Here is a 26800-nt window from a genome sequence, read left to right as displayed (position 1 = left end):
GAGAAACGAAAGGTCGAAATGGGTAAATTAATTATGCCATGTAAGAGCCAGATAGTTGAAGGACCCTCTGCTACCATGAAGGGCAACTTATCTAGTTTCTCTACGCGAAGCATGGTGAAACTAGCCTCCCTTTTAGCCACTGTCTGTTGTTCTCTTGAACAATTAAAAGCAGTGAAGAATTCACTCCCGTTAATGTACTTCCATGGAATACGGCCATTTTTCAGTGTCTGTAAAGTCCAACCCAGTTGCATGATGGAACGTAGCTGTGTCTGTCCGTGATATAACCGGGACAAGTCTGTCTGAGTGATCTCAATAGCAGATGACACTATATTTGATAGTGAATAAATTCAGTTGAACAGAGAATTCATGCCGTTGTCGACAACCGCTAAAGCCTTCTCTAAATTTTCCTTATCCAATTGCCTTAAAAGTGCAGCAGCCTCAATCTGTGAAAGTTTCCAAATTTCATTGTACATAGCATAAAGGAACCTTTTCGAGTGCTGTTTTCTAGGACCCAGCAGAAAATCCTGCAAGTCTACATCTTCAGAAAGAGTGTTCAGGTGTTTCTTAACTGCGGCTAACGTGTTGGTCTGCACCCATTGTTGGCACAGTTAACCCACACTGTATGTCGTAATTATACCTGTATGTTGACCCAATATAAAGTGAGGGTCTGGCCTGTTAATTGAAAAAAACCCTGAAGAATTCAAAAAACGCGCTTGACACTCCGTGTCAGTGGGCCATATTAACCACCCGCTTGGACTGGAAAGTGAAGAATTATAGGGACCAGCCTTAACCATTGCATCTAGCCTTTCCTCTGTGACATTAAGGAAGTATTGCCAATCTTTAAACCTTGCCGGAGTGGGGATACTGGGCGTTTTCATGTCTTTATTTTTTGCTAACCCTAGACAGGATGTCCACTGAATAGTATCATTTAAGAAAATCATTTGCACAGGGATCAGGCATGCTCGAAATAAAGCCTCCCTACCCTGTATCTGCCAATCTTGTGTTCCCCACACACATCAAGTCAATAGTGCTCTTCCAGTATTCGTAACCTTCAACTGCGAGCCGGAAAACAAAGGGATCTGAATAAATCATTTTTGTGTCAGTTAGCAAAATTTTTCTAATTTGTGCTGGAGGTATTTTGAAATAATACAACTCTGCTTTTTTGTGTCATGCCCAGAAAAATATGTAAATTTATCAGTATAGTATTTTGGGCTCCCCACCGGTGGTGTAGAACAGTGTTCCCACTGTGTGTAGTTTAATACTGGCCTGTATGTAGTGGCATGGTGTAGGTAGTAAATGTCCCCAATTGTTATAGCAGAACATTTCACCATAATTCATTGTATATTCATATACATCATCACTTTCAAATGCGGAATAGTCCTTCATTTCAGTTAGCATGGAATCAACTGTTTGGACATCCCAATCATCAGAGACAACATCAGGTGTAATTACATCTGTCATAGAAATTTTGAACACATATGGTATTTGAATAATCTCTGTAGGTACATATCAAAGGGAACTTTGTCCCACACAATCCCATCAGAAATTGGTATTGCTGTAACATTTACAGGGGACAAGTCTCTTCGGACCTTATGTGAGGAATGATATGGAGTTAAAACTTCATCATCAGGCTCAACAGAGGAGCGATCAGGAATATAGTGACCATTTATGAGCAGAAAGAAAACAGTCACAAAACCAATCCATAAAAATAATGCTGAAAATGTCAGACAGAACCATAAATAGTTCCACGGGTATATCAAATAGTTCTTTTTAAGCCACTGATACAGCTTACTTCTTGTTGAAATATTGTCAATCACAGTAGTGGATGAGTCTGAAGAAAAGTCATCAATGTCAATGAAATAGCCAGAGGCAGTCTCTGAAAACACCGGAGCCCGTGCATTATCTGTACTTTGGTCCACTTCACGTGGAGGCTCCTGGTAGACAGTGTCATTAGTCTGTGAGGTGTTTGTGTAAAAAACAGCCAAATCTTGGACAGGAGTGGTCATCGAAGTCGTAACTGGAACTAGCAAAAGTTCATTTTCCGCCCTCCTCATGGTCAAGGAGGTGTCTGGAACAGCATTGGACATTATTGCATAGTCCGTACTAGTGTTGTTCATCCTACTATGTAGATGTATGCCCTGTTGGGTAGTGAGAGGGGATCGGGAACCACACAAGGGACCTCTTGGTCTACTGTGAAGGATCGGCCACATGGTGTAGTTTGATGTCATCAATGGAGATAAATCTGTTCGTTCGAGAGCCAGACAGTGGTGGTAAGATGACAGTCCTGGTACCTTGAATTCCAAAGACCGGTACAGGTGCTCTGTATGATGGGCCGAATTCCTTCTTCACTGCGATCTTCTCATGAACCAGATCCCCAACTTTAGTAATCCAGCCAGTCGAAGTTTTCGCTAAATCCCTTATTCCTAAGGTGGCAGCACTGGTAGATGAATTATCGTCACGAAATTGCTGAAGCTCCTGCAAGACAGTGAGACGTTCATTTATGTCAAATGGTGTTTCTGCTGCCACCATACCAGAGGCATCAAGATCTGGGACATACATAGGTATCCCAAAGAGAACCTCACAAGGAGTGTCCCCCCCCCAAGGACCGTCTTGGCAGATTATTCAGTGCTCTCTGGACCCCATATAGGTGATGTAACCAACTACGGCCTGAACCTAATACTCAAGCTGTTAAGGACTGCTTTAGATCACGATTCCACCTCTCAACGACCGAATTTCCCTTGGGATGGTATGGTGAGGAGTAATGGAGTTCAACACCCATCGTCCCCATGGTGTCCCTGAATGTCTTAGAGGCAAATGCAGGGCCCTGGTCCGAATGGAATGAATCAACCGCATATGTACCGATAAAGATCAGCAAGTCTTTTATAACAGTTCGAGCGTCAGCCGACTGATGTGGCCATACCCACAGGAATCGAGAACAAGAGTCTACAGCGACTATATATTTGTATGCACCATCAGATTGTAAGGGACCACAATGGTCTAGGTGCACACACTGCAGTGGCCTGTTGGACACTAAGAGGGATGTCTGCGGTGGACGTTTGATATTAGAGCCCTTTATCTGCTGGCAAATGTCACAGCAAAGGACATATTTCTTTGTCTGTCTGCACTGACCAGGCCACCAGAAGCGTTTCTGTAAGAGTGTTCTCGTGGCCGATATACCAGCATGTGCAGAAGCGACACCCTCATGCGCTGCTTTTACTAGATCTAATCTCTGGTCTTCGTTGGGGATCACTCGATCTCCAGCCCCAGGAATTGTTGCATAGGCAACATTCTGTGCACTGATATGGTAAGAATAGTTTGTAGGGTATCCCTTTGGAAGGGGCTTGCCTGCAGCCGAAGCTTTCACGGGAGTCAGTATTTCATTATCCACTCTCGTTTGTGAACGAGTCACTGCAGCCACAGAAGCCGTAGCTACTGCTGCTTTGGCCCCTTCATCAGCCAATGTATTGCTGGTAACGTGTACTCCTACACGTTGGTGGCCCAATGTATGTACTACATGGACACACTGTAGCTTATCCTTAAGATCAGCCACCCTCCCCCACAATATTTTGTGTTTAATGTTGTTCCCTTTAGAATCTCTAAACCCGTTCAGCTTCCAATGATTGAGATAATCATTGTATGACTGAACGCAGTAGTATGAGTCACAGACTATTAAAGTCAGGCATCCTGGCTCAGTATGTTCGAGCACTAGTATAAGAGCTTTAAGTTCAGCCAACTGGGCTGTGCAGTCCCCTAGGGTCTGCGTGTAGGTATTGTGAGGGTGGAAGACTCAATCTTCCATCACTCCGCTCACAGCTGCGCAAGCTGCTGAGTATTGATGTTTAGTACCTACAGCCGGTTGTGCTGAACCATCAGTAATATGACAGTATGGTACCTGTCTAGTGGCAAGATATTTAGAGGAGCGGGGTACATACTGGAGAAACTCTTGTGTCTGAAGTTTTGGATCAAAAATGTAATCGACATCAGTGGCGGTCAGAGACGTTGCCCATTGAATCCAACGTGGATGTAATGCTTTAACGTTTAGAACGCTTGCCTTGGTGACAGCCTCTAAGGCCGGCACCGGGGAGACAACAATAATAAGTTTCCACTGGGCAAGTGGCCTCTCTTTTATGACGGCCATCTGAACTGCCGTCAGCATCTTTTTTGTAGGTGCAAAACGCTGTTCTGCATTAGAGTATAAATGTGACTTATATGCTATGGGTACTGTGTCACCCTCGTCGAGGGTGACATAAGTAAATCCAATGGCACCAGCAATTATTCTGATGACCAAATTTGTTTTATTATCACGTGTGTGTAAGTGTTTAGCTTCTAGCATGTCCTGTTGCATTTCCCTAAGGATGCATGTGTGTTCAATTGTCCAGTGTCTGCTAGAAAAATTGGGCTGAACCAAGTCAAAGTGGCTTGATACATTGTGCATAATCTGTAATGTATGTTCTGCCAAAATTAAAGAACCCTAGTAATGACTGCAGTTTCTTAAGCGTTTTAGGAGGATGCAGTTGAGCACATTTCTCTAGAAAGTGTGGGGCCAGGCTCTTACCCGCGTTTGATAGCTCATATCCCAGGAACAATACACTGAGAAAGGCGATCTTACTTTTCTTAAAGTTGAATTTATAACCGAGGTCTGCAAATTCCAAAATGATCCGATCGACCCTTACAAGATGAATGTCGAGGTCGTCGTCTGTGAGATATATGTCATCCACATATAAAAACGCCTCGGAATCAATATCATGCAATATTGATGTTACACGGGCGGAAAATAGCCCCGGGCTGTTTTTATAGCCTTGAGGTAAACGACAAAAGCGTTTCTAAGAGCCAAATGAGGATGCACTCAGGTTCTGACTTTCGTGTGCTAAATTCTGGCAGAAAAAGCCATCAGATATGTCTAATGTTGTTTTATATTTTTTATGTACTATATTGTTTATTAGTGCTGTGCTATGTGAATTTTGTATAGCGTATGTACATGTATGAGTATTTAAATGTCTATAATCAATGACTATTCTGTATGAATGGTCCGCCTTTGCAACAAGGAATAACGGGTTATTCATTGCACATGTACAGGGCTCAATTACTCCCTGATACTCAAGTTGGGTGAGGATCTCCGTCATCGGAGATTTCGCTTCATGTTTGACAAGATATTGTGGCTGTGGTTGGGGTGTAGACCTAACGGGAATAACATGACAAGGAGACTCCTTGTCCCAACCTACATGATTGCGATATAACGCAGGTGCCTGCGCTAAAGCCCATTCAGCAGCATAGGCTTCTTTTTCTGCTTCAGGAACAAGATCAAAGAAAGAAGGCAAAATGACATCTTCCCCATGTGGGAGCTTACGGATGTGTTCAGGTGGCCAGTCTCTTTCGGCCTATAGGATATCACTAGTAAGTTCATCTAAAAATATCACACTAATGGTGCGCTCCACGGCTCCCTCTATCTGAATTTTTAATTAAAAAACCCTATCGGGTGGGAGTATGCGGCCGTCCACAGTTTCAACTGCGATAAAATCGCTAGTTGCTGTCACATTCAGATGATCTTTCAGACTCTGGCGACATATCGTGACCTCTGCTGCGCTGTCTAACAGAGTCACCGCCCACGTCTTGTTCCTCAACACTGTTCTCAAGTATACTGGCATTTTTAGCAGTCAGTGCTGCCACCTTTTTCTTTTTAAACTGTGGCTTTTGCTGAGGAGTCTTTTCTTCTTTTTTAATGGTAGACTGCGGTGAGTCTTTCTTTTGTTTCACGTATTCAGGACGGTCTGGACGGCCCCCTCTCTCCCTACGTCTATCCGGTGCATCCTGAAAGGAACGAGAGGGACGTGAATCAGTATAACTGTCTGGAGTTTTAATGTTCTCCCTATTTCTTTGATTGTATCTCTTTTCGGAGTTCTCCGGGTGTGGAGAATCAGCTCTCTTATTTCTTCTATCTTTGAAATCTTTATGTTTGTCCCAGCGCTTCTTAGGGCCCTCCTGTGCCTGCTTTGTACCCTCCTTATGGGTGGTACCTTGTAACTCCAATTTCTTTGGCTTGGCTCCCAAACTATCCCACCCTATACTAGTATAGGTATCGGAAATAATTTTCGGTAGCTGTCTCTCTTGTTCCTGGTGTGAAGTTTCCCTGAGACGCTGGCGTATTGCCAGTGCTACCGCTTCCCCTTTAATATTACTGAGTATTATTGAGGAAACTGCGTCAAAATTACGCATTAATTTCATCCCCAAATCCAAGGCTGGTACAGCCCCGTTCTCATTTTGTATTTGTTTTAACACCTCCGGTAAATTGGCAAGTGTCTGGGTACCATGTGTGGTAGTATAAATGGCAGCGAAGACTGTACCCCATGTGGTGCAGTCATCCATTGAGGGAACCATCCCAAAGGGCAAGCTCATAGTGAGCAGTCTATGTTTTTCCTGTGGTCCCGTATGGGGTAACACAGTTTCCAGCTGATTAGTTTTCTGGGCAATCCAGAACGGTATTTTTTCCCGTTCTGTGGGTACTTTACCCATGATAGTATGCACTGTTTGTGGATTAATCCCAGTAGCCAATTGATAACCACCAGGTGCTGGTGGTGCTGGATGCGCTGGTGTGGTGTTCAATGTTCGCATTACAAATTGAACTAATTGTCTATATAATGTCACTAATTCATTATACAAATCTTGCAGATCTGCTATCGTCATATTTTGTATGTCTGGGTGAGGCGTGTATGTGGCAAACATAGGCCACGTTGGTCCGTCATTACTTAAGGGACCTAGCCTCACTCTTTGTAGTACATGTGGTAGGGCGCCTTCAAACCAGTTCTGGTGCTCTTAGTATGTGAGCGATATTTCATGATACTGGTATGCTCGGTACCGTGGAGGTACATTTGCAATTTCATGTGTGTGGAAAGTATGTGTTCTCTGGTCCACCTCTGGAAAGGTGACCCAACAATAAAATGTTTGTTTGGTATGCTTCATTAGCCTCTATAATTAGAGTAACATCCCCACCCTCATCTGTAAGGCCATGCGTTAATAAATGTAGCATTAGAGCTTGTGTAGCATTTTCAGGAATGTCTACGGCAGCAGCCATCTTTGTTTAGAAAAATTGAACACCAAAATGGGGACTAAAGTCCTTTTATGAGTTTGAGCTCGAACAACCTACAACTTAATCAGGAGTTACCTTTTCAGCAGAGGAGGAATTTCACAAAGACCACGGACGTCTCCGTATATTGGTACTTAGGGTACCTGTTGTCTGTGAGACAATGATAGTCGGGGTATCCGTAAATTAGTGCCTAAACACCATCGTTGGTGGCGCCATGTCGTAGTTTGGACTCTTGCTCTGGGCAAGACTGCTGGTTAAAGAATGACAGTAATTTTGTCTGTAGGCGACTATGCCTATCCTACAACAAATCGCAACTGTTGTCCCATCCTTACCGGCTCCCTAGCAGCACCTCACCAGAAACACAATAGTAAAAGGTGATTTGTGGCAGCCTTTACGCATGGACTCAAGAATACGACATCTCAGGGAGTGTCGTGGTTAAACGGAGATTACCCTTTTCTCACAGATATATTATGTCTCATACAAACACAGGCAATGACACAGATGCAGTAAAGTTACAATAGTTTTTATTTAACATAACTGCAATTTGCGATAAGTTGCATGGGCTGCAATGATTAGGATAATGAATAATGCAAGAAACAGAATTGTGAAGACGAGAGTCATTATTACAAAGACCCCCACCATCTTGCAATGCATGTAAAAGACATACGAGGTGTAATATGCCCTAATACCCTAATGTGATAGACCTAAACTCCTACCTAAAGGAGAGCTGGGTTTGGTAAACCTAATCTGCCAATGCCATGTCCATAAGAGGAGCCCCCAACCCTCGTTACCTTGGAATGAGGTCTCTATCTCAGACTCCACAGGGACACGAAGACTGGGTCAGCATCAAGACTACGTGCAGCATCGGTTTCAGCGATGGTGGCGATGCCCTCTGGTCGGAATCCCTCTGATTATCTGTCTAAAGTGCGATGTATTTATAGAGATCTACCAGGACAACTGACGTAGGTGTGTTCCCAAACAATAGATAACAGACATGCTTGGGACGGCAATTATTATAAACAATCCCTCGGAATTATAGAGAGGGAAAATCCATAAGTGTGAACACCTACTGTTTGTTTATCTTTATTGCTTGATCTTGACGCCTTAGCGCGGTGGCACTGATAATGCAAAGCATAACAAGTGGCCTAAAGATAAACAAGGCAACCATCTTAGATGAATTAAATAATTAAATGGGCTAAGACAGAGCAAACTAAGGGCCAGATGTACGAAAGGATTTTACCCATTCTGTGTCTATGGGAAAAAGCTTTCGTACATATGGCCCTAAGTACGTTAAAAGTCACTAGGTGACGGAGGCACGAGTCTGCAAGCCAGAGGCTAGGCTAACTCCTATTATCCCATTAAAACAAACTAGGATTCACTACAAGAGGTCTCAAAGCTCAAGTCGCAACTCCAACTTTCGATACTCAAATGCGAGGACTTGGAAAACCGCTCCCAAAGAGACAACATTAGAGTGCGGGGGCTGGAGGAGGGCAATGAGGGAGCAGATCTGGAGGTGTTTGTGGTGGGTCTCTTCTCCACCCTGTTGGGCGAGGACCACCCAGAAGTACAGATTGAAAGGGTGCATAGGGTGGGAGTCGCTCCGCCACTGAGTATGAGACCTCGTGACATCCTGGTGAAATTGAGCTCATTCAAGGTCAAGGAGCGCATCCTTCAAAGTGCGAAAACTCAGTGCAAACATTTCCAGGACACGGTTCCAGCCACATTACTCCGACGGCAGCAATTCCGTCCGATCACAGATGAGTTGAAAGCGAAAAATGTTAGGTACAGATGGACAATTCCTCTTTGGCATTGCTTTTGAACTTAACCACAAACCCTACCACTTCATGTAGTATGGGGAGGGGGCGGCCGCACTGGGGCTGCAGGAGAAGAGTGCAGACATGGGACTCGCCGTGCTGGGGGAGTCGCAGCGCCGAGAGGACCCCTCTGCGTCCATTGCTGGGGATCACTGAGGCAGCCGAGGAAGGGGAGGAAAGCCCCCAAGATGTAGACTTATGCACCTGACCCACATCAGCTGATGGTTCACCTAGGGGAGGAGGAAAGGATTTCGGATGGAGGATGCTTGGGAGCCTTCAGGCCCACGGGGGAGGGGGGCTGGGGGGGTGGAGGAAGCCCCTTCGGGGGAGAGCCTGGAGACTTTGGAAGGCCGTAAGGGGGCTAGCGGCGTGAACGCTTCCGGTGTGTTTTCCTACCATCTCTCCAATAAGTGGCAAAGGAGGTCCCCACACCGGACACCTGGGGCAGGAGAAGCCGGGGGTCTTGGGACGGAGGGGGAGCGCTGGGGACCCCAGGTGACACCTTAGGTCAGATGTACCCACAGGCGAGGCCTTCTTAGCCACACAGACATGAAGCTACATTTTCTAACATGGAATGTTAAGGGGCTTAATTCCCCTAACAAGCGGTCACAGCTACGGAAATTCTTTGACGACCAAAAATATTATATTGTGGCATTGCAGGAAACACATCTCAAGAAGGGCGAAGGTCACAGACTACAGCACAAATACTATCTGCAGATATATACTGCCTAAACAGCAACAAAGCAATGTGGGGTGGCCCTGCTGTTCCAAATCCATGCACTTCCAACTATCGGGGTCGAAACTAGATAAGGAGGGTAGATTCTTGTTGGTCAAGGGCTCACTGGGGGGCAGGCTTGTACGATAGCCACACTCTATGTGCCTACACAGTGGCCAAACACAGTTTCTATTGCACTTCCTTGACGTGTTGGGGGGTTTTGCGGAGAGGGAGATAGTGCTTCTGGGAGACTAACTTGATTTGGGATTTCACAAAGGCACTTGCAAGCGGTCTCTAGGGATGTGTTAAGACGGTACTTCAGAGATTGGGGCTTCTTGATTCTTGGCACGCGTTTCACGCCACGGTAAAAGACTATACATTCTTCTCCCACTCTCATGCATCCTACTTCAGGACTGACTATGTATTTTTAAGCCAACCACTTCGACAATCTCTCCTATCGGCAACTATCCACCCGATTATCATAACTGACCACGCACCAGTTGAAGTGGGTTTGGAATGGTCCCTCCCGAGGTCACGGAGTGGACGTTGGTACTTTCCAAACATTTTAACCCGTGACCCAACAACTCAAGGTGAGTTGCGGAGAGCTATCAGGGACTTTTTCAGAGTAATAAACAAGGGTAAACGCCTCTCCCCACCTCCTGGGAAGCGTTTAAAGCTGTCCTCAGGGGCACATGCATCTCTTTAGCGTCCTCAATTTATCGGTTGAAAGCCGAAGAAAGACTAGGTCTGGAGAGTGCATTGAAGGAGGCTGAACAGGCCCATAAACTTTCCCCTACCTGGCAGACTCAGAGGAAAGTAACTTTCATTAAAGGCAAATTGCAATCTATTTACACAAACAGAGCAGAAGTGGCAAGGTTAAGACTCCAGAGAACAAAACAAGCACTCTCCTGGCCAGGCAATTGCGTTTCAAGCAAACTAAGGTCTATACAGCACAAGTGCGGGACGAATCAGGGGAGCACTATTCGGATGCAGAGAAAGCGCAAGATAATCCGAGTGCTACCGCCTAGGAGAGCTATTTGCGCCACATTCAGCTCCCGCAGGTTTCTCGTGACACTAATGAGTTTCCCATTCACCACAGACGAAGTGCGGGATGCTATTGTCTCCCTTCCACTACACAAAGCGCAAGGTCCCAATGGATTGACTGCACATTTTTACAAAACTTTTGGGGCTGAGCTAATTCCTCACCTGGTTGATCTGTTCAATTTCATAAGAACCAAGCACACGCTTTCCCCCACTATGGGGGAAGCCCTGATCACACTTATTCCCAAGGAGGGAAAGGACCCCCAGCTCTGTGCCTCCTATGGGCCCATCACCCTGCTTAATCTCGATGCAAAATTTTATACCAAAATACTAGCCTGGAGACTTGAAGGGGTATTGCTGTATCTGGTTCATCCCGACCAATCAGGCTTCATCAAGGGTCAGCAAACACATGATAACCTTAGAAGGGTCATCCACCTGATGGAAAAGGTGACCAAGAAGCAGGTCTCGGCTATGCTGTTGGCACTGGATGCTCAAAAAGCTTTCGACCGGGTGGAATAGTCCTTTTTGGTAGCAACCATGCAGAGATTTGGGTATGGCCATCAGTTCATAGCGATGGTAATGAGCAACTACTCAGGTCCCAGGTCACGAATATGCGTCAATGGGGTGAGTTTGGATTTCTTTGACCTCTCCAGGGGAACCAGACAGGGGGGCCCCCTTTCCCCGCTGCTCTTTGCACTTAGTGTGGAACCTCTGGCAGCCCGGATACAGGCCGATCCAAACTTTCAAGGCATTCAATTTGGTTGTGATCAACATAAGATCTCACTGTTTGCTGACGACATCTTGCTTTTTGTTACTCAACCAAGTACAACCCTTCGGGCAATCCAGGAGGAGTTGGGTCTCTTTGAGCAGGTAGCAGGCTTCAAAGTGAATAGGGGGAAATTCTATATCCTTAACTTAACAGTTCCTTCCGCTGAGATGAGTTTGCTAGCCGCCACTTCCCCATTTGTATCGGCCAAGAAAGAAATTCTATACCTGGGAGTACGGCTCACCCCCAGGGTGGCTGACCTATTCAAAGCAAATTTTCCACCCCTCCTTAGAACGCTACAAGCAGATTTTAAGAGATGGTCAACACTCTGGCACTCATGGTTAGGTCGTATCAACACCATCAAGTTGACGGTTCTCTCACGGTTTTTATTTCTGTTCCAAAGCCTGTCCATTGACATTTCTACAGATTTTTATACCGAGCTACGTAGGTTGTTCACTCGGTTCATTTGGCAAAACACAAGAGCTCAGTACTCCAATAAACTGCTTCTGTGCCCCAGGGACAAGGGAGGTTTGACCCTCCCGGACCCCTCACATATTATAGAGCAGCACAGCTCTGCCTTATCGCTGAGTGGTCCCTTTGAGAATCAGACAAGTTGTGGCTGCACATGGATAGGGCAGTGACAGGACGGACACTATGGGACGTGCTGTGGAAATCCAAAGAAGACCGCCCCAAGAACACTTATCTCAGCACCCCCACGGCTACTACCCTCAAGGTATGGGACTCGGTGACAAGCGCCTACAGGCTCACAACCTTTCCCTCACCCCATACCCCAATCCACTATAACACAGCTGTTCCCCCGGGAGCTACTCCGGGTCCTTTTGATATTTGGAGGTAGGGAGGTTGTTGACGATCGCTGATCTTTTCCATGGGGAACATGTACGTACATTCGAAAACTGCTATAGAGACTTCCATTTACCCATTTATGAGCACTTTCATTATAATCAACTACTCCACGGGGTCACTCAGCCCCATATGCGGGCGGCGGCCACCAGCGATCTTCTTCCCATCAAGGGATTTGTGCAGCGGGTGGAGGGGGGTAGCGCGGGGTAGTATTTCCACACTATATAGGATGTTGACATCAGCACAGCGTGCTTACACCCCCCGCCATTTGTCCTTCTGGGAGCAGATTCTGGAGTCCCTAGTGGAGGAGGGTCTCTGGCTCCGCCTGTTTCAGGACATAGTCAAATACAACCGCTCCATGGGCACTAGAGAAGCACATTATAAAATCCTCTACAATTGGTATCTCTACCCGGAGAAACTTAAAAAACTCTATCCCCATGTGTCTGATAGGTGTTGGCAGGGATGTGGGATGTTGGGAGATTTTAGGCATATCTGGTGGGACTGTCCCATTATACGCCCATATTGGAACGAAATTCTGTCACATCTAAAAGATTTCTGGCTACCCCATCCCGGCCTCACCAGCACATATTTTATTGGGCCTGCGTGCTCCGGAACTGCACTCCAAACACAGGGCGACTGCTCTATTCTTTGGCTGGCACTGGGTGCAGCGAAGACGGTACTAGCGTCATATTGGAAGAAAACAGAACCACCCCCAATAGCATTGTGGTTCGCTAGACTGTGGCGCGGGCTCCCCATGGAGCGCTTATCTGATAAACTGGACAATTCTAGGAGGAGCTTTGACTATATTTTGGACCCTCTGGTGAGGTTCCTTTCCAGGGGCATACCGCTCACAGCCTGTAGCCTGCGTTTTAAGGCTCTGCACCTTTTCCACATGTAAGAATCCGTTCACGGGGAGAGACACTGGGGAGGGATTGGGTGTGTGGCACCTCAGGGGCAAATGAGCCCCTTGCCTTTTACTGTTCTAGCCTCAGACTTTATACAATGAGCTGTAGGATATGGGACACATAGTTTGGTTGTTTGCATTGTGTTTTTTTTTTTTTTTCTTTCTTCTTCTCTTTTTCAGTATGTGATATCACAGATGTCTGCGCTTTGGCGCTTACTCTGGGTGGGAATGTTTGAGTTCTGTTTGGAATGGAGCTCCACCCGCTGTTGAACATTGATATGATTACCATTGGGGCGGGGGGGGGGCCGAAGCACCTCTTATATTGCTCAAGCCTATTTCTGATTCGAATTGCTTGTATCACTGTATTTTTAAACGATAATTGTTAATAAAAACAGTTTAACAAAAAAAGTTTGTCTCTGCAAAGGAGAGCCACAGGATAGCTGCCCACTACCTCGGAGGGACCTTCTGGAATTCTTCATTTCTCTGTCAATCTCTAAGGCCTCTCTCTCAAGAGCTAGCTGCTGCTTTTTGAAGTTGAGTTTGGCCTTCTCAAGTTTCAGCAAGCTGAACCCCCTATCTAAGGATCCCTCTTCTGAGCTAGAGTGAATGGACTTAGCAGAAGATGCTGAGGCAGCCGCTAGGCCCAAGGACATGGCCATAGCGCCAAGTCTGCCTTGAGATGGGTGCCATCAAAGAAGCCTGGACATTCCACAAGAGGCTAGACTTCCTCAGCCAGGTGTGGCGCCTTAGGACCACTGTCTAAGAAGCCTTTTTATCTAGCGAGTTGGTTGTGTCAAGTCTGCAAAAAGTTGTGAACTTTGTTTTATCTCTCCCATCGGCTCGGGCCTCCTTAGGGACCTGTGACAGCACTTGCGCAACCGGATCCCACAGAGTGAAGGAACAATGGCCCAAAAGGTATACAGTGTTTACGGACCATAATGCAAGGCTGGCAGAAGAAAACATCTTCCCAAGTGAGTCCAACCTTTTGGATTCCCTGTCCTGGGAGCAGTAGGGGACGTTCCATGGGAGGTAGATGCTTGGACCACCAAGCTCTCAGAGGTGGGGTATTGCACCAAGAATCTTGGGTCCCCAGGTGTGGGTGATGATGGCAGGCAATCATTCTTTTCACAGGAGCCCCTATGCTGGGTTTGGACCAGGTAGCCAGTAGGACATTGTGAAGGCATCAATGAACAGGAGCAGGGGTTCTGAGGATGAAGCTCCCGGCTGCAACACCTCTGTTAAGAGGTTACTCTTGACGGCCACAAATGGCAGTAGAAAGTCCAGAATCTTGACTGCTCTCACCACCACCACAGCATAAGAAGCTCCCTCCTCCATAACAGACTTGGTAGGGGGAGAAAGCATGCCAGTCTATTGGCCTCACACATGTCTTCATGCCAGTGCATGTCTTCATGGGGCTGGTATTCTAAGGGGTCCAGTGGCCCCCTCCAATTCATCACCAAAGCCTAGCCCATAGGAAAAGGGCTCAGGATCCAAATGATGAGGCAAACCTCCTGTGGGAGTCAGCATTTACAATGGGGATGGCATTGTCTGTGGGCTTGACGGACCTGGAAGCGTCAGCGCCAGGATCGGTGTCAGGGAAAGCCGAGGTGGCATGACTGGTGTTGGTCAGAATCCAGGACTGGATCCCTGGGATCCCCTCTGCACCGCAGACATCGGTGTGGAACCCGGAGCGGCACCTTCCAACTCACCCCGGGCCCAAAGGCACTCCAGTGTGATCTGTCTGCCAAAAAACGAGGCGCATGGTCTCATAAAACTCTCGGAGTTGGGCAGGGGTCTTTCTGGCTCCTGGAAACTCAGGGAACTGCGGAGTCAGCCCAGGTATAGGTTCTGCAGAACAAGGCCTAGAGCACCAACTCTCCCTCATCTAGTCAGCCGCGACGAGGACAAGCGGAAGAGCAGTTTGACTTCTTGGATTTTTTCTTATGGCTTGACTTCAGATTGTCCCAAGGACTTTGAGTGGGACAACAATGACGACGACTACTTTGGACTCCTCGACTGATCCCTGTGTAGGAAGCTGGCTCTGTAGCTAGTACACCAAAGTAAGGTATAGTGTGCACAGAGTCCAGGGAATGCCCAGAGGCTTTGCAGAGGCGAAAGTAGATAATAGTAATGCTCTCTGTGGTTGTGTGGTCGAGCAGGTAGGCTTATCAGAGGCTAGTCCTAAGCATTGTTGTACACACACAGCCAAGAAATGAGGCACCCACTCAATGACTAACTCCAAGCCAATGTTTATGTAGCAAAAAATATTTATTTCTAGAACCAAAAGGATCTTTGTTGCAGGTAAGTACAGTTTCAAGAATGTATCACTTTCAAGTATCAAATGCACTTTGTTTGAAATTCACATATAAAACAGTTTTCAGGTGAGCAATACTTTTCAATATCAAAAGTTGACACTTAGTGCACTTTTCATTGAAGGCAATTCAATCCTGAGGGGTGCACGGGGGGGAAAAGAGTACACACACAGCTTACAGGTAAGTACTAGACTTGCGGTCCCGGTCTTTAGGGGGTTAAGGTGTCCACAGGTCAAAGTTTAGGAGGACACCGAGGATGCACCACCAGCAACTTAAGGCGGGCCGGATGCAGAGGTCAAAGTCTGTGTCAGGTGCCCAATTGAAACATCTGGAGACTGTGGGCACTCAGTAGTGAACGGTTCGCAGGTAAGTAACCGCTGTCCCTGGGGGGCTTAGATCAGCAACGATGGGGTGGGCCACTGGGGAGGAGGGCATGGGTAAGCACCAAACACACACCCTCAGTGGCACAGGAGCGGCCGGGTGCAAGTTGCAAACACAGCATCGGGTGCCCAATGCTTTTCAATGGAAAACTCCAGGTTCACAATGAGGCTACAGGCTTGGCCCAGGTGGTCAGCTGAAGAAGACCAACAGCTGGACAGGTAAGTTGAGGCTCTTCTAGACATCAATGGACCATTGGCTGGGTTCCCCAAGGCCACAGGGCTTTGGGTGCAGGGGTACCGTTAGGTGTTGGTTTCTTCACTGGATCTGGTCGCGGTCAGAGAGGTCCTCTGGATTAAAGCTGCAGGCATCACAGCCAGGATAGGGGTCAACCCAGGATGGACTCCAGGTCAGAATCTCCTGGGACTCTCTCTAGTCAGGTGGGCCACCTGGACTAGGGCCATAGGCGTCAGGTGCAGAGTGGGCAGGGCTCGCTGATCCGGAGGGTTCTGGAGTCCTGGTTGGAGGATTCTTTGTGGACAGGGCCATTGTCTTTAGGGAAGGGAGGCAGTCCTCTGGGGGTTTGTAGAGGTTGCTGGTCCTGCAGGACAAGTAGTCTTTTTATGCCAGGAGTCTTGAAGCTGCAGACAGGCTAATAGGGCTGGGGCCAAGGCAGTTGTTGTCTGAAGTCTTCACTGCTGGTGCAGCTCTTCAGTCCTAATTCTTCTTTAGGTCGCCAAGAATCTGAAGAGCAAGGTTCAGGGGTGCCCCTAAATACTAGAGTTGGGAGTGTTACAGGGGTCAGTGGGCGTAGCCAATGGCTACTGACACAGAGGGTGGCTCCGCCCTCTCTGTGCCCACTCCCTTTGGGGAGGGGGGGCATATACTTAACCCTACTGGCTATCACCCTCCAAAACAAAATGGAGGATTCTGCCAGGAGAGGTTCACCTCAGCTCTGGGCACCGTAGGTGTGGTCCCAGCTGGTGTGGACACTCCTGGTGTTTCCTAATTTTCCGCTGGACCTGCCGTCAAAAGTAGGGCTTGGGTGTTGCGGTTCCTGGAGGTAGGAAACAACTCTATCCGGAGCAGGCTTTGTGCCTGACTCCTGAGAGCACAAAGGCTCTCATCCCAAGGGGACAGAAACTTGTCTGGTAGTGGCAGGTTGGCAGAGAGCTTTCAGCCACACACTAGAGAGTTGGGTGAATTTCAAGGGGCATCTCTATGTCCCTAGTGTGCATTTTACAATAAACCCAACACTTGCATCATTGTGAGTTTACTGAGCTGAAAGTTTGATATCAAATTTCCCAGCCTCCAGTGAAGCCATCATGGAGCTTGTGATGGCAAACTCCCAACCCATGCACTCAATATGGCTACACTGCACTTACAGGGTCTAAAAATTGACTTAGATACTGTAGGGGCATATTGCTCATGCAGCTATGCCCTCACCTGTGGTGTAGTGCACCCTGCGTATGGCTGTAAGGCCTGCTAAAGGGGTGACTTACCCATGCCACAGGCAGTGGTTTAGAGGCATAGCACCCTGGGAGGGATGGCATAGCGACTTTACCTTTTTCTTCCCACCAACACACCCAATCTGCAATGGCAGTGTGCATGTGGTTGGTGAGGGGTCTCTTAAAGTGACATAATACATGCTGCAGTCCTTGGGGCCCCTTTATGTCCACAGGGCCCTTGGTACCACTGGGTACCATTTTACAAGGGACTTAGCTGTGTGCCAAAGGTGTGCCAATTGTGAAAGCAATTGTACAGTTTGGGGAAAGAACACAGGTGCTGGATCCTGGGAGCAGGATCCCAGCATACACTCAGTCAAGCTAGCATCAGATATCAGGCAAAAAGTGTGTGTGTGTGTGGTGTGCACGGGGGGTACCCATGCCAAAAGGGCCACTTTCCTACACTGGGTACCTTCCTCTCGACCAATATCTCGACTTGCAGAGTTAAACGCCGGCCACCATCAGCTTCAGGCACTGCTCCCTCAAAGCCTTCGGATGTATAGCCCCGGCACTTGGAGGACGACTTCCGGTTGTGGTTGCACTCCAGACACCAAAGAGACACAAGGTCCGGGTCACAGACATTGCACGATGACAGGACCCACAGGGCTTGAATCCTGTCTTTCTAGAAGATATCCTCGAAGCACCACAAGTAAAACTTGAAAAGACTTGACAAAAAGTCAAAAGAAGTCAGTCAAAAGAAGTCAGTCAAAAATTGACTGAGGGGTAACTCTCTTCAGACCAGGGCTTTGCTGGTGCAAAAATAAAAGAACTGGCGTCAGTACACCTGGGTGGCACATATATAGGATTTGCAACGTCATATCTGGAGCGGTTGATGAAGACAACGGACGTGAAGCAGATCAACACCACCTATTGGTGTGCATGGGTACTGCTCAGAAAAATCTGCTGGATCCAGTCTGATACCTGGGAAGAATTCAGAGGTAAGAAATGTGCAGCTAGAAGTCTTGTAAATGAACCACGCTTGTCGTGCCCATGTAGGAGCCACCAGGATGAGGGTGAGAGAGGTCTACCAAAATTTTCAGACCAGAAACAGAAGAAGTGGGAGAGGCAGAAAAGTGTAAGTAAATATCACTGACCAACTCATCCATAGCACACTGCCCTCAGACTGTGGGTGGGGAAACCTGGACAAGATGTTTGGGGTCTTTCTGCTGTGGCGAAGAGGTCTATTTGCGGTTTTCCCAAACGGTGGAAATATTGGAGGAGGACTTGCGGGTGGAGTTCCCACTCATGGTCTTGCTGGCACCTCCTACTGAGGAGTTCTGCAAAGTTGTTGACCATACCCAGTAGGTACTCTGCCAAAATGTGACTGTTGTATCATAGAGCCAACCTCGAAATATTCTGGCCTAAATGGGAAAGCTCTGGGGACTTGGTGCTCTCTTGCTTTTGGAGATAATACATGGCTGTCATGTTATCTGTCTTGATGAGGAATACCATGCCAATCAGGTGAGGAAGGAAGGCTTTTAGCGCAAGGTGGACAGCTAGTAACTTCAGATGATTTATTCAGAGCCATCGTTGAATGGGTTTCCAGTGGCCCTGGATAGTTCGATCTTGAGATTGTGTTCCCACCCCATAAGGGAGGGGTAAGTTGTTATAGTCCTCTGCAGAACGGACTCTAGGAAGGCTTTCCTTTTAACAGGTTGTTGGTGTTCCACCATTGTAGACAATGGCAAGCTTGAAGGCTTATATATTTTATGGTGACTCGAGTGGGTTGGAAACACTTTTGACGAGTTGCGCTTTTGATGAGGCAGTCGTCTTGGTAGGGAAAGACATGTATGCTTTGTCTGTGCAGGTGAGCAGCTGCTACGGCAAAACATTTGGTAAAGACTATGGGTGCGGTAGTGACCCCGAAGGGGAGCACTTAGAACTGGAAACGTTGACCATTTATTACAAACCTCAGATACCGGTGATGTGCTGGGTGAACAGGCATATGAAAGTAGGTGTCCTTGAGGCTGAGTGCAGCCATGAAGTTGCATTGTTGTAATAACGGGATGACAACGTGAAGAATGACCATGTGAAAGTGCACTGAGAGAATGTACTTGTTTAGGGGTCTGAGATCAAAGATTGGTCTTAGGGACCTGCCTTTTTTGGAAGAAGGTTAGTACAGTAAATAGACTCCTGTGCCCTGTAGGTGGAGTGGAACGGGTTCTATAGCTCATTTATTGATGAGTGTCTGTACTTCTTCCCTGAGCAACTGTTGATGTTGTGGGGAAAGTTTGTGTCTGCAAGGTGGAATGTTAGGAGGTGTAGAAGTGAGCTCCTGACATTAACCATATTGGATAATATCTAATATCCACTAGTTGGAGATGATATACCAGCAGGAGGCAAAGAACCCTTGTAGTCGGCCCCAGACAGGTGTTATGTGATCAGTAGGAATGAGTGGTAAGTCAAGGTTTTGTAGTTGTGGCGGATGGTTCAGTAAATCATCCCTTACCTCTGCCTTTGGAGCTGGTACCCCTATATGAGCCTCAGTAGTAACCTCTAGGCAAGGTGATTTGGGTCTGTGGCTGCTGGTACAAGAGGAAGGTCTCAGGGGAGGTGGTCTTGGAGCCTCCATGATAAGATGAACGGTGACAGGATCCACTTTGAGAGTGTGTCTGCAGTGCTCCTATGGCTGTGGCGGTTTCATAATCTTTTTTTATTTTCTCAGGGAGGGTATCTGAGGACCAAATAGATGTTCCCCATCAAATGAGTGTGCCAGGAGATTCTGTTGTACTTTCTAGAGCTAGGCACACCTGCGTAATAATATGCAGAATGTATCCCTCTAGCTGCAGTATCAGAAGCACCAAGGGCACAACGAATAGGGGTGTTAGATAATAACTTGCTCTCAGAGGCAATTTGATTAGCTTTTTTTTTTTTTATGTTCATCTTGGAGTTATTCCAGTATTTCCTCCAACTCATCTCAGTGAGCTCTATCATATCTGGAGAGAAGGAGGTAGAGTTTGCTATATGCCAGTGACTGGCAAATCGAGCGGCCACTCTCTTTCCAGCTACGTCAATCTTTTCACTCTCCTTATCTGGTGGAGGTGTTTTATCAGATGTCTGTGAATTTGCTCTTTCATATGCTGTTGCCACTACCAAAGAATATGGTGGAAGTTGAGCTTTAATATATGGGGTCATTAGGTGGTGCTTTATACTTTTTATCCATTCTAGGCATTATGCCCCTATATCGTACCAGGTCAATAAAATATGTAAGCGGTGCGGCAGAACATGCCTTTAAGCATAGACATGTATTGTTTGGAGCGCTATGTGGAGGAGAGTGTTTCAAATAAGAAGTCGTCCTCTAGGGGCTCTGTATATAGTTGCATCTAAAGGAAGGTGGCAGCTATACCGATTAAGTCATGGTAAGTGGTAGTGTCATCTGTGGGAGAGTGTTTGACATGGTACAGGGTCTGTATTAGTTGGTGCATCAGTATCTTACGTGTCCCATAGGTCATCTTGTGGTGGGATATCAAAAGTGCCCCCACCATCTCCACCCACTACACAAGAATGTAATGACTCATTCAGGGAATATGGTGCAGGGGTAGCCACTGAAGCACGTGGAGCAGGTGGTGTAGTTGTTGGGCTGATGTGCACAGGACTTGTGGCCTTTTCTATTTTCTTCCCGAGCTTGGGCGGAGTTGGTACATCCAAAGCTTCTTCAAAAGAAAGTGCTCTCTTGAGGGTTGGGCGCCAGAATGGGGGAGGTATCAGGATGGATCATGATGTGCTTCTGTCTAGTCAATTTCCTCTTGTAGTCTCTGAAGCATGGGTACCACACAACCCGATCCATGGTTTGCTATGCTGGGTGCAGATGTTTTCAGCACCCACGCCAATGGTTTGGGGGCCAACGGTATCGGCTTGAAAGCAGCTGGTTGCAGTGCTGACACCAGGGGGTAGTTTGATGCTGAAGAGTTTAACTCCAAAGCTAGACTTGGGTCCGAAACAAGAGTGGTCGGCTCCGAACATGCAGCTTCGATGTTCTTTTCAGCTCAAAGCTGGGCATTTCCGAAGAAGATGGATAGTGACAACCATGGCTCAAAGGCAGTGGTGATCCGTCAACAGTTTTAGGTCTCTCAGGGATGGGCTATCGACCCTTTGTGGTGGTCTGGATGTCGAATTGGTGGGGACATAGTACTCACGGGCTGGTTGAGCTGGAGGCAGATCTTGCATCTTTTTTTCGGAGCCAGAGCTATCGTTGTGGAAGACTGTACCTTCGTCCACAACAGGCGCCGGTGCCTGTAGTTCTTCTTGGATGTCCTCTGAGACAAACTTGTCCAATGTTTCACCTGCACTTCTTCGAGACATCCTGAGAAGTCAAGGCAGACGGCCACATAGAGCTTCTTGGCCCTGAAGGAGCAGCAGACTCACAGCTGGCCTGTTTGTGCACAGATTACACACCTGGTGACGGTCGGTGCGAGGATATTTAGCATGACATGGAGGAGAAAAACGTAAAAGCGTTTGATTCATCACTGAGTGGACATGATGCGAGGGGACGCCCAAGGATGGAAGCAGCGCTCTGAAGGGCGAAGGTCCACAAAAGGGTCAACGTCAATGGGAGTTGCCCTAACAAAGTTGGCACTGTTGAACCAAACAGGAGACAGAGGACTGCGATCGAGAACAATACACACGGAAAGTAGGTATATACCAAGATAATTGTAGCACAACAGTGTCAAACCAGAGCAGAAGAGCACAAGTCTGAACCCAACGGCAGAAGAAAACAATCTAACAATGGAGTTGATGACCGTGTGCATTACCAGCAAGAGGAGCCACCACTTCGTGACTCGAGAGACTTTCTTTGAAGAAAAACAAGTTGCACACATCCAAGCCCAACACTAGAAAGCAGGATTATGCTAAGCAGATGTATCTACAGCCACACATGCCTTGAGGAATAAAACACTAATGAAACTCTCAGGGTGGGGGTGGGTCATTATATTTTTTTTCCTATCCCTTATCTCCAGGACAAAGAGAAAAAAAAAACAATGCCCATCCCAGGTACAGCAGGTGAAGTAATGTCCTTCCTCTGATGGCCCCTACTCCCCTACTTCGTTGGGCTGCTAGAGGAAGTATTCACTTGACAGAGCCTATGGAGGCTGTCTCAATGGAATACTTAAGTTCCACCCATTTCTAAATGAAGTGGGAGGGCTGAGAGTTCAGTGTGCAAGGCATTATGTCACATTTGTGATGGAGTACACTGTCTGCCAAACACTAAATCATGCTCGGAGTTTTTAACAGGTTGGAAGACACAGCAAATATGTTAAAGATGACAAGTCAATAGAACACCTTCATTTTCCACAAAATCCTCAGTCACCCTTGCATGCTGCTCACTTTCATGCTGAGATTATATGTGTGGATCATGATGGATACCTTAGGCTTATTCGGATGCTGCATGGCAGGTGCCTGGTTTATGGCATCTCCAAAGATATTGCTGCTTTTTCCACCAGGAGGGTTTGTAAGGTGGCGAACAGGAGAAGCCACTGGCTCACTGAATATCCCACTCTCCTTTCCACCTAAAATTAAGAGAAAATTTCATCATCTACAGCAGTAAGCACAAACTCAGATCAAACCAATACCACTAAGAAACAAATGGCATGAGTGGAAAAATGGCAGTGAGTTTTAAAAAAAACATTATGAGCAAACAGCAATGCTGCTTTGCCTCAGTGCAGGTCTAATTTAACTATAAGTATAAAAAGAGTGTCCATAAGGAAGTTTGAGGACTGCAGAAGGTGCACTGCTTAGTGGGAAGGGCTGGGAGGAAGCTAATAACATATCTGCTCCTGGAAAGATGCTTTCAGAGACGTTGAGGTAATGGGTTGATAGGTGAATGGGGGTAGATCTGTTGTGACTGACTGTGCAGGCATAGTAGTGTACTAGGGGGTCATTTTAAGAATTGAAGTTAGTTGGCTCAGCGATGATATCCAAACAGAAAAGACTGCTACTTAGCACCTTGCCTGTGGGAGAGATCAACCCTGTTAGCCAGGAGCCCAAAGACTGATGAGGACAAAAGAATGGGGGAAAAGCTGGTCAGCAGATGGTCAGGTATTAAGTCTCATCGAGCCACAGGTAGAGGTTCGCCAGGGCTCCCAGGGAGGTGCAGAGGATAAGGACAAATTGTCAGATCTTCAGTTCCTTGGTGGGCAGTTAAGTGAGTGACAGACACTGAATCATATCTAAGGGCTATGAAGACCAGGGCTGACTTGCACATCATAGAGGGGCTGTCTTGGATTACAGAGGTGTTTCCTATTCACTGTAATCAGCAGACACCTTGCCCTTTCCAGCTTGTGAGCATATGAAAAGTCCCATATTTAGACAGTCCAGAGAAAAACCTAAGGGGAACATCCCTAAACCTGCATTTAAGATTAGTTGTTCCTTCACCACTTACTAAACTACTACCCTAGGTAAGGTGCAGGACATTTCGAGGAGCTTCACCACCTTCCCAGGTGAGTTACGGTGTCCCTGCAGGAATGGAGTGGAAGAAGAGATGTTACTACATTACTGTGTGAGGCACTAGAACAGAGAGTAAGGAATAGAGTGTAGGTATGCATACAGTCAAGTGGGTGTTGCAGCCAGCGCTCCAGAGGGCAATGATTATTTTACCATAAAAACTGTCCCCGCTGGTGCAGGGACCGTGAATAAACAGAGTGTGACACAGAGCCAGTGTAACCCTTGAGAGGAAACACATGAGGGGTTGCTGGACCCACAATGATTATGGAGGCACATTAATCAGAGTAGAAACAGGAAATGTTCCTATAGTAAACTTATAGTTGGACTGGTAAGAGTGTGCACTACTGTAAAGGTTAATAAGAACTAGACTCGGACATATAAGTCTATAATGCAATAACAGGCTAAAAAGACTAATTGCAGAAGCTCAAAGTGGTAAAGGGTAGCTTGTTAGTGTGTTTATAATGTAAGCTACATTTCTCATTCAGACAGAATGCCTTACAGCACAAGTGCATCTTCAAGATAACAGGCCAAAAACCTTCAGCATAGAAAGACGTACTGAAAAAGCCAGTCGCACCACACACACTTCAGAAAGTAGTAAAAGCATTACCCCCAACATCTTGCAGTAAAACTCTTCAGCTGAATAATACACTACAGGCAGCATAATATTGTTTAGAGACGAAAAACACTATTTATTATTACACTCAATGTCTTCATTTTAACCTGTTGGGTAAACATGATCTCATCTGCAATCCGGGTTTCAAATGCGGACTAATGATTTTAGTCAAATTCTTACCAGTTCAAAATCACAGCATAATTTCCCTTAGTATAACCCAAAGGAATAGGTGGTTGTTTAAATGTGCAGGTAGACAAACAGTTAACTGTGCCCTGCCCCACTTTCCCAAGGCAAGATTACTTCGCATGGAAAATACAAGCAAGTAAAATCAGAAGCATATCATGTGCAGTAGAAAGCAAGCATTATCAAAGCCAATAGGTTGATGTTTGCCTGGAGTGCGGATCGCGTGTACACATGGTGGACAAACGTGGAGTCTATTGTACTAAAGAACAAAAGCATCTGAAAAACGAACAAACAAAACACAAACAATTATCTGTAATACCCCTTTCTTAGACGTTTTTGTCAGTGCTCGCTATTCTGTGCTAGTGGACCACTTGCCGAACGATTTCTTATGTAAAACAAAAAAAAAAACAAAAAAAGTACCCCTATACATTCACATATAAATACCTTAATGGTTGCTTATACACTGTCAGAAGTTAAATTTACATATGGATCTAAATATGTGCTAATAATATTGTTTATTAATCAACTGGCTCAAGGACCGGAACCAAGACTGCTTCAAACCCAAATGTTCACCAACTGACAAGTCACCTAAACTCACACAGGGCACCAAACTCACCCTCAAACACACTGCCAAAGAAAGAGACGGCCTATTACCAGCTCTCTTCTGGAGAAAGAGAAACGGGTTCTTCAGTTTCTTCCAGAAAGGGACGTCAGAACTATTTTTCATCGCTCATACTCACATCATCACATCATGACGGTGGTAATGCCCTGCTACATAGTGTCCTCAACTCCACAATGGCACTCCTTAAGGACAATTTACAAGCGACAGCACATCTGACCCAGGACCTGAGGAAAAATGATCACATCGCCACCATTGTGATGAAGCTCCATTGGCTCCCTTTGCTGACCTGCTCCCTCCAGAACCAGCTAGATCATTAATGAAGCGATTACGACCAGCACCCCTGCTTTTCTTACAGACAAGCTCGCCATCTCTGATGGTTTTTGGCACAACCACAGTGTAAAACAAAAAACATAATGCAGCAAGCCTTTTCCATCTATGCACCGAGGGTCTGAAATAACATCCCCATATCCATCAGGACCACCCCAACACATCTCTATTTCAGGAAAAAGATGAAACACCCTTTTTAAAGAACACTATATTACAATGCATTGCCCGTCCTACTCCTTTCACTTGTATACAAAAAAAGTGTATACATGAAGCACCAAGATGTATGAATTTTAGAGTTTCACTGGTCTAACTGACCAGTGGTTGAGGCCCTGGGCTACTGATTTGGAAAATTATCTCCAATTATATCTGATGTTTGCTGGTTAATTTTGCATTAAACATGTGTTAGGCTGCTATGCGCTATCCCAAGTGCCTGTTTTCTTTCACAATGGAAAATGGCAGGACAGAAGCAAAGATCCAACAGAAAAACTGAGATTAAAAGCCGATTGTGAACTGGTCCAAGCCAAAGGTTGGACGTTTTGAGCAAAAGAAGTCAATGTGTAGGAAAGTACCCTCTTTTTTGGAATGGTTACCCCCACTTTTTGCCTGATGTTGGTGTGTTTTGACTGTATTTACTGGGAACCTGCTAACCAGGACCCCAGTAACTGTGCTCAGTCCCTCTAGATTTGGTTGTCCCTAACTTTTTACACCCCACAATTGGCATGCTGTTGACCCCATATAAGTCCCTAGTATATGGTACCTACATACCCACGGCATTGGGGCACCAGGGGTTCCCCATGGGCTGCAGCATGTATTGTGCCACCCATGGGAGAACATGCAAAGTGTGTCTAAATTCCTGGCATTGCAGCCTGCATGAAAGGGAGCATGCACTCTTTTCACTACAGGTCACTGCACCACGTCACTGTAAGTCATCCCTTTGGCGGGCCCACCTAGCTCAGAGGGCAGGGTTTAAGTACCTGTGGGTGAGGGCACCCTGCATGAGCAGATGTGTTCCCATGAACTCCAGTTACATTTATCTAGACATCATGAGTGCAGGGAAGCTATTTAATCCATGTACTGGACCATTTGTCCAGCTACATAATGGTAATTCCAAACTTGAGCATGTTTGGTATCAAACATCTCGGAATCATACCCCAATACTGTTGCCAGTACTGATTGTATGATTCCATGCACTCTGGGGGCTCCTTAGAGGACCCCCAGCTTTGCTCCTACCAGTTTGCAG

The 26800-nt window shown here is 46.5% G+C and overlaps 1 protein-coding gene across 1 annotated transcript in view; it reads right to left on the bottom strand.

The window, feature by feature from the left end:
• The window catches only part of JPT2 (Jupiter microtubule associated homolog 2), a 198927-nt gene that overhangs the window by 49228 nt on the left and 122899 nt on the right, over nucleotides 1-26800 (bottom strand). Inside the window, exon 3 of the mRNA XM_069210636.1 lies at nucleotides 22739-22881. Coding sequence (XP_069066737.1) covers nucleotides 22739-22881 — 143 coding nt within the window. The remainder of the gene's footprint in view (nucleotides 1-22738; nucleotides 22882-26800) is intronic.

This window comes from Pleurodeles waltl, chromosome 10 (genome assembly GCF_031143425.1).
Source record: "Pleurodeles waltl isolate 20211129_DDA chromosome 10, aPleWal1.hap1.20221129, whole genome shotgun sequence".
Lineage (NCBI taxonomy): Eukaryota > Metazoa > Chordata > Amphibia > Caudata > Salamandridae > Pleurodeles > Pleurodeles waltl.
Note: the sequence above shows the minus strand (reverse complement) of the source record. Positions and strands in the feature narration are given on the sequence as shown.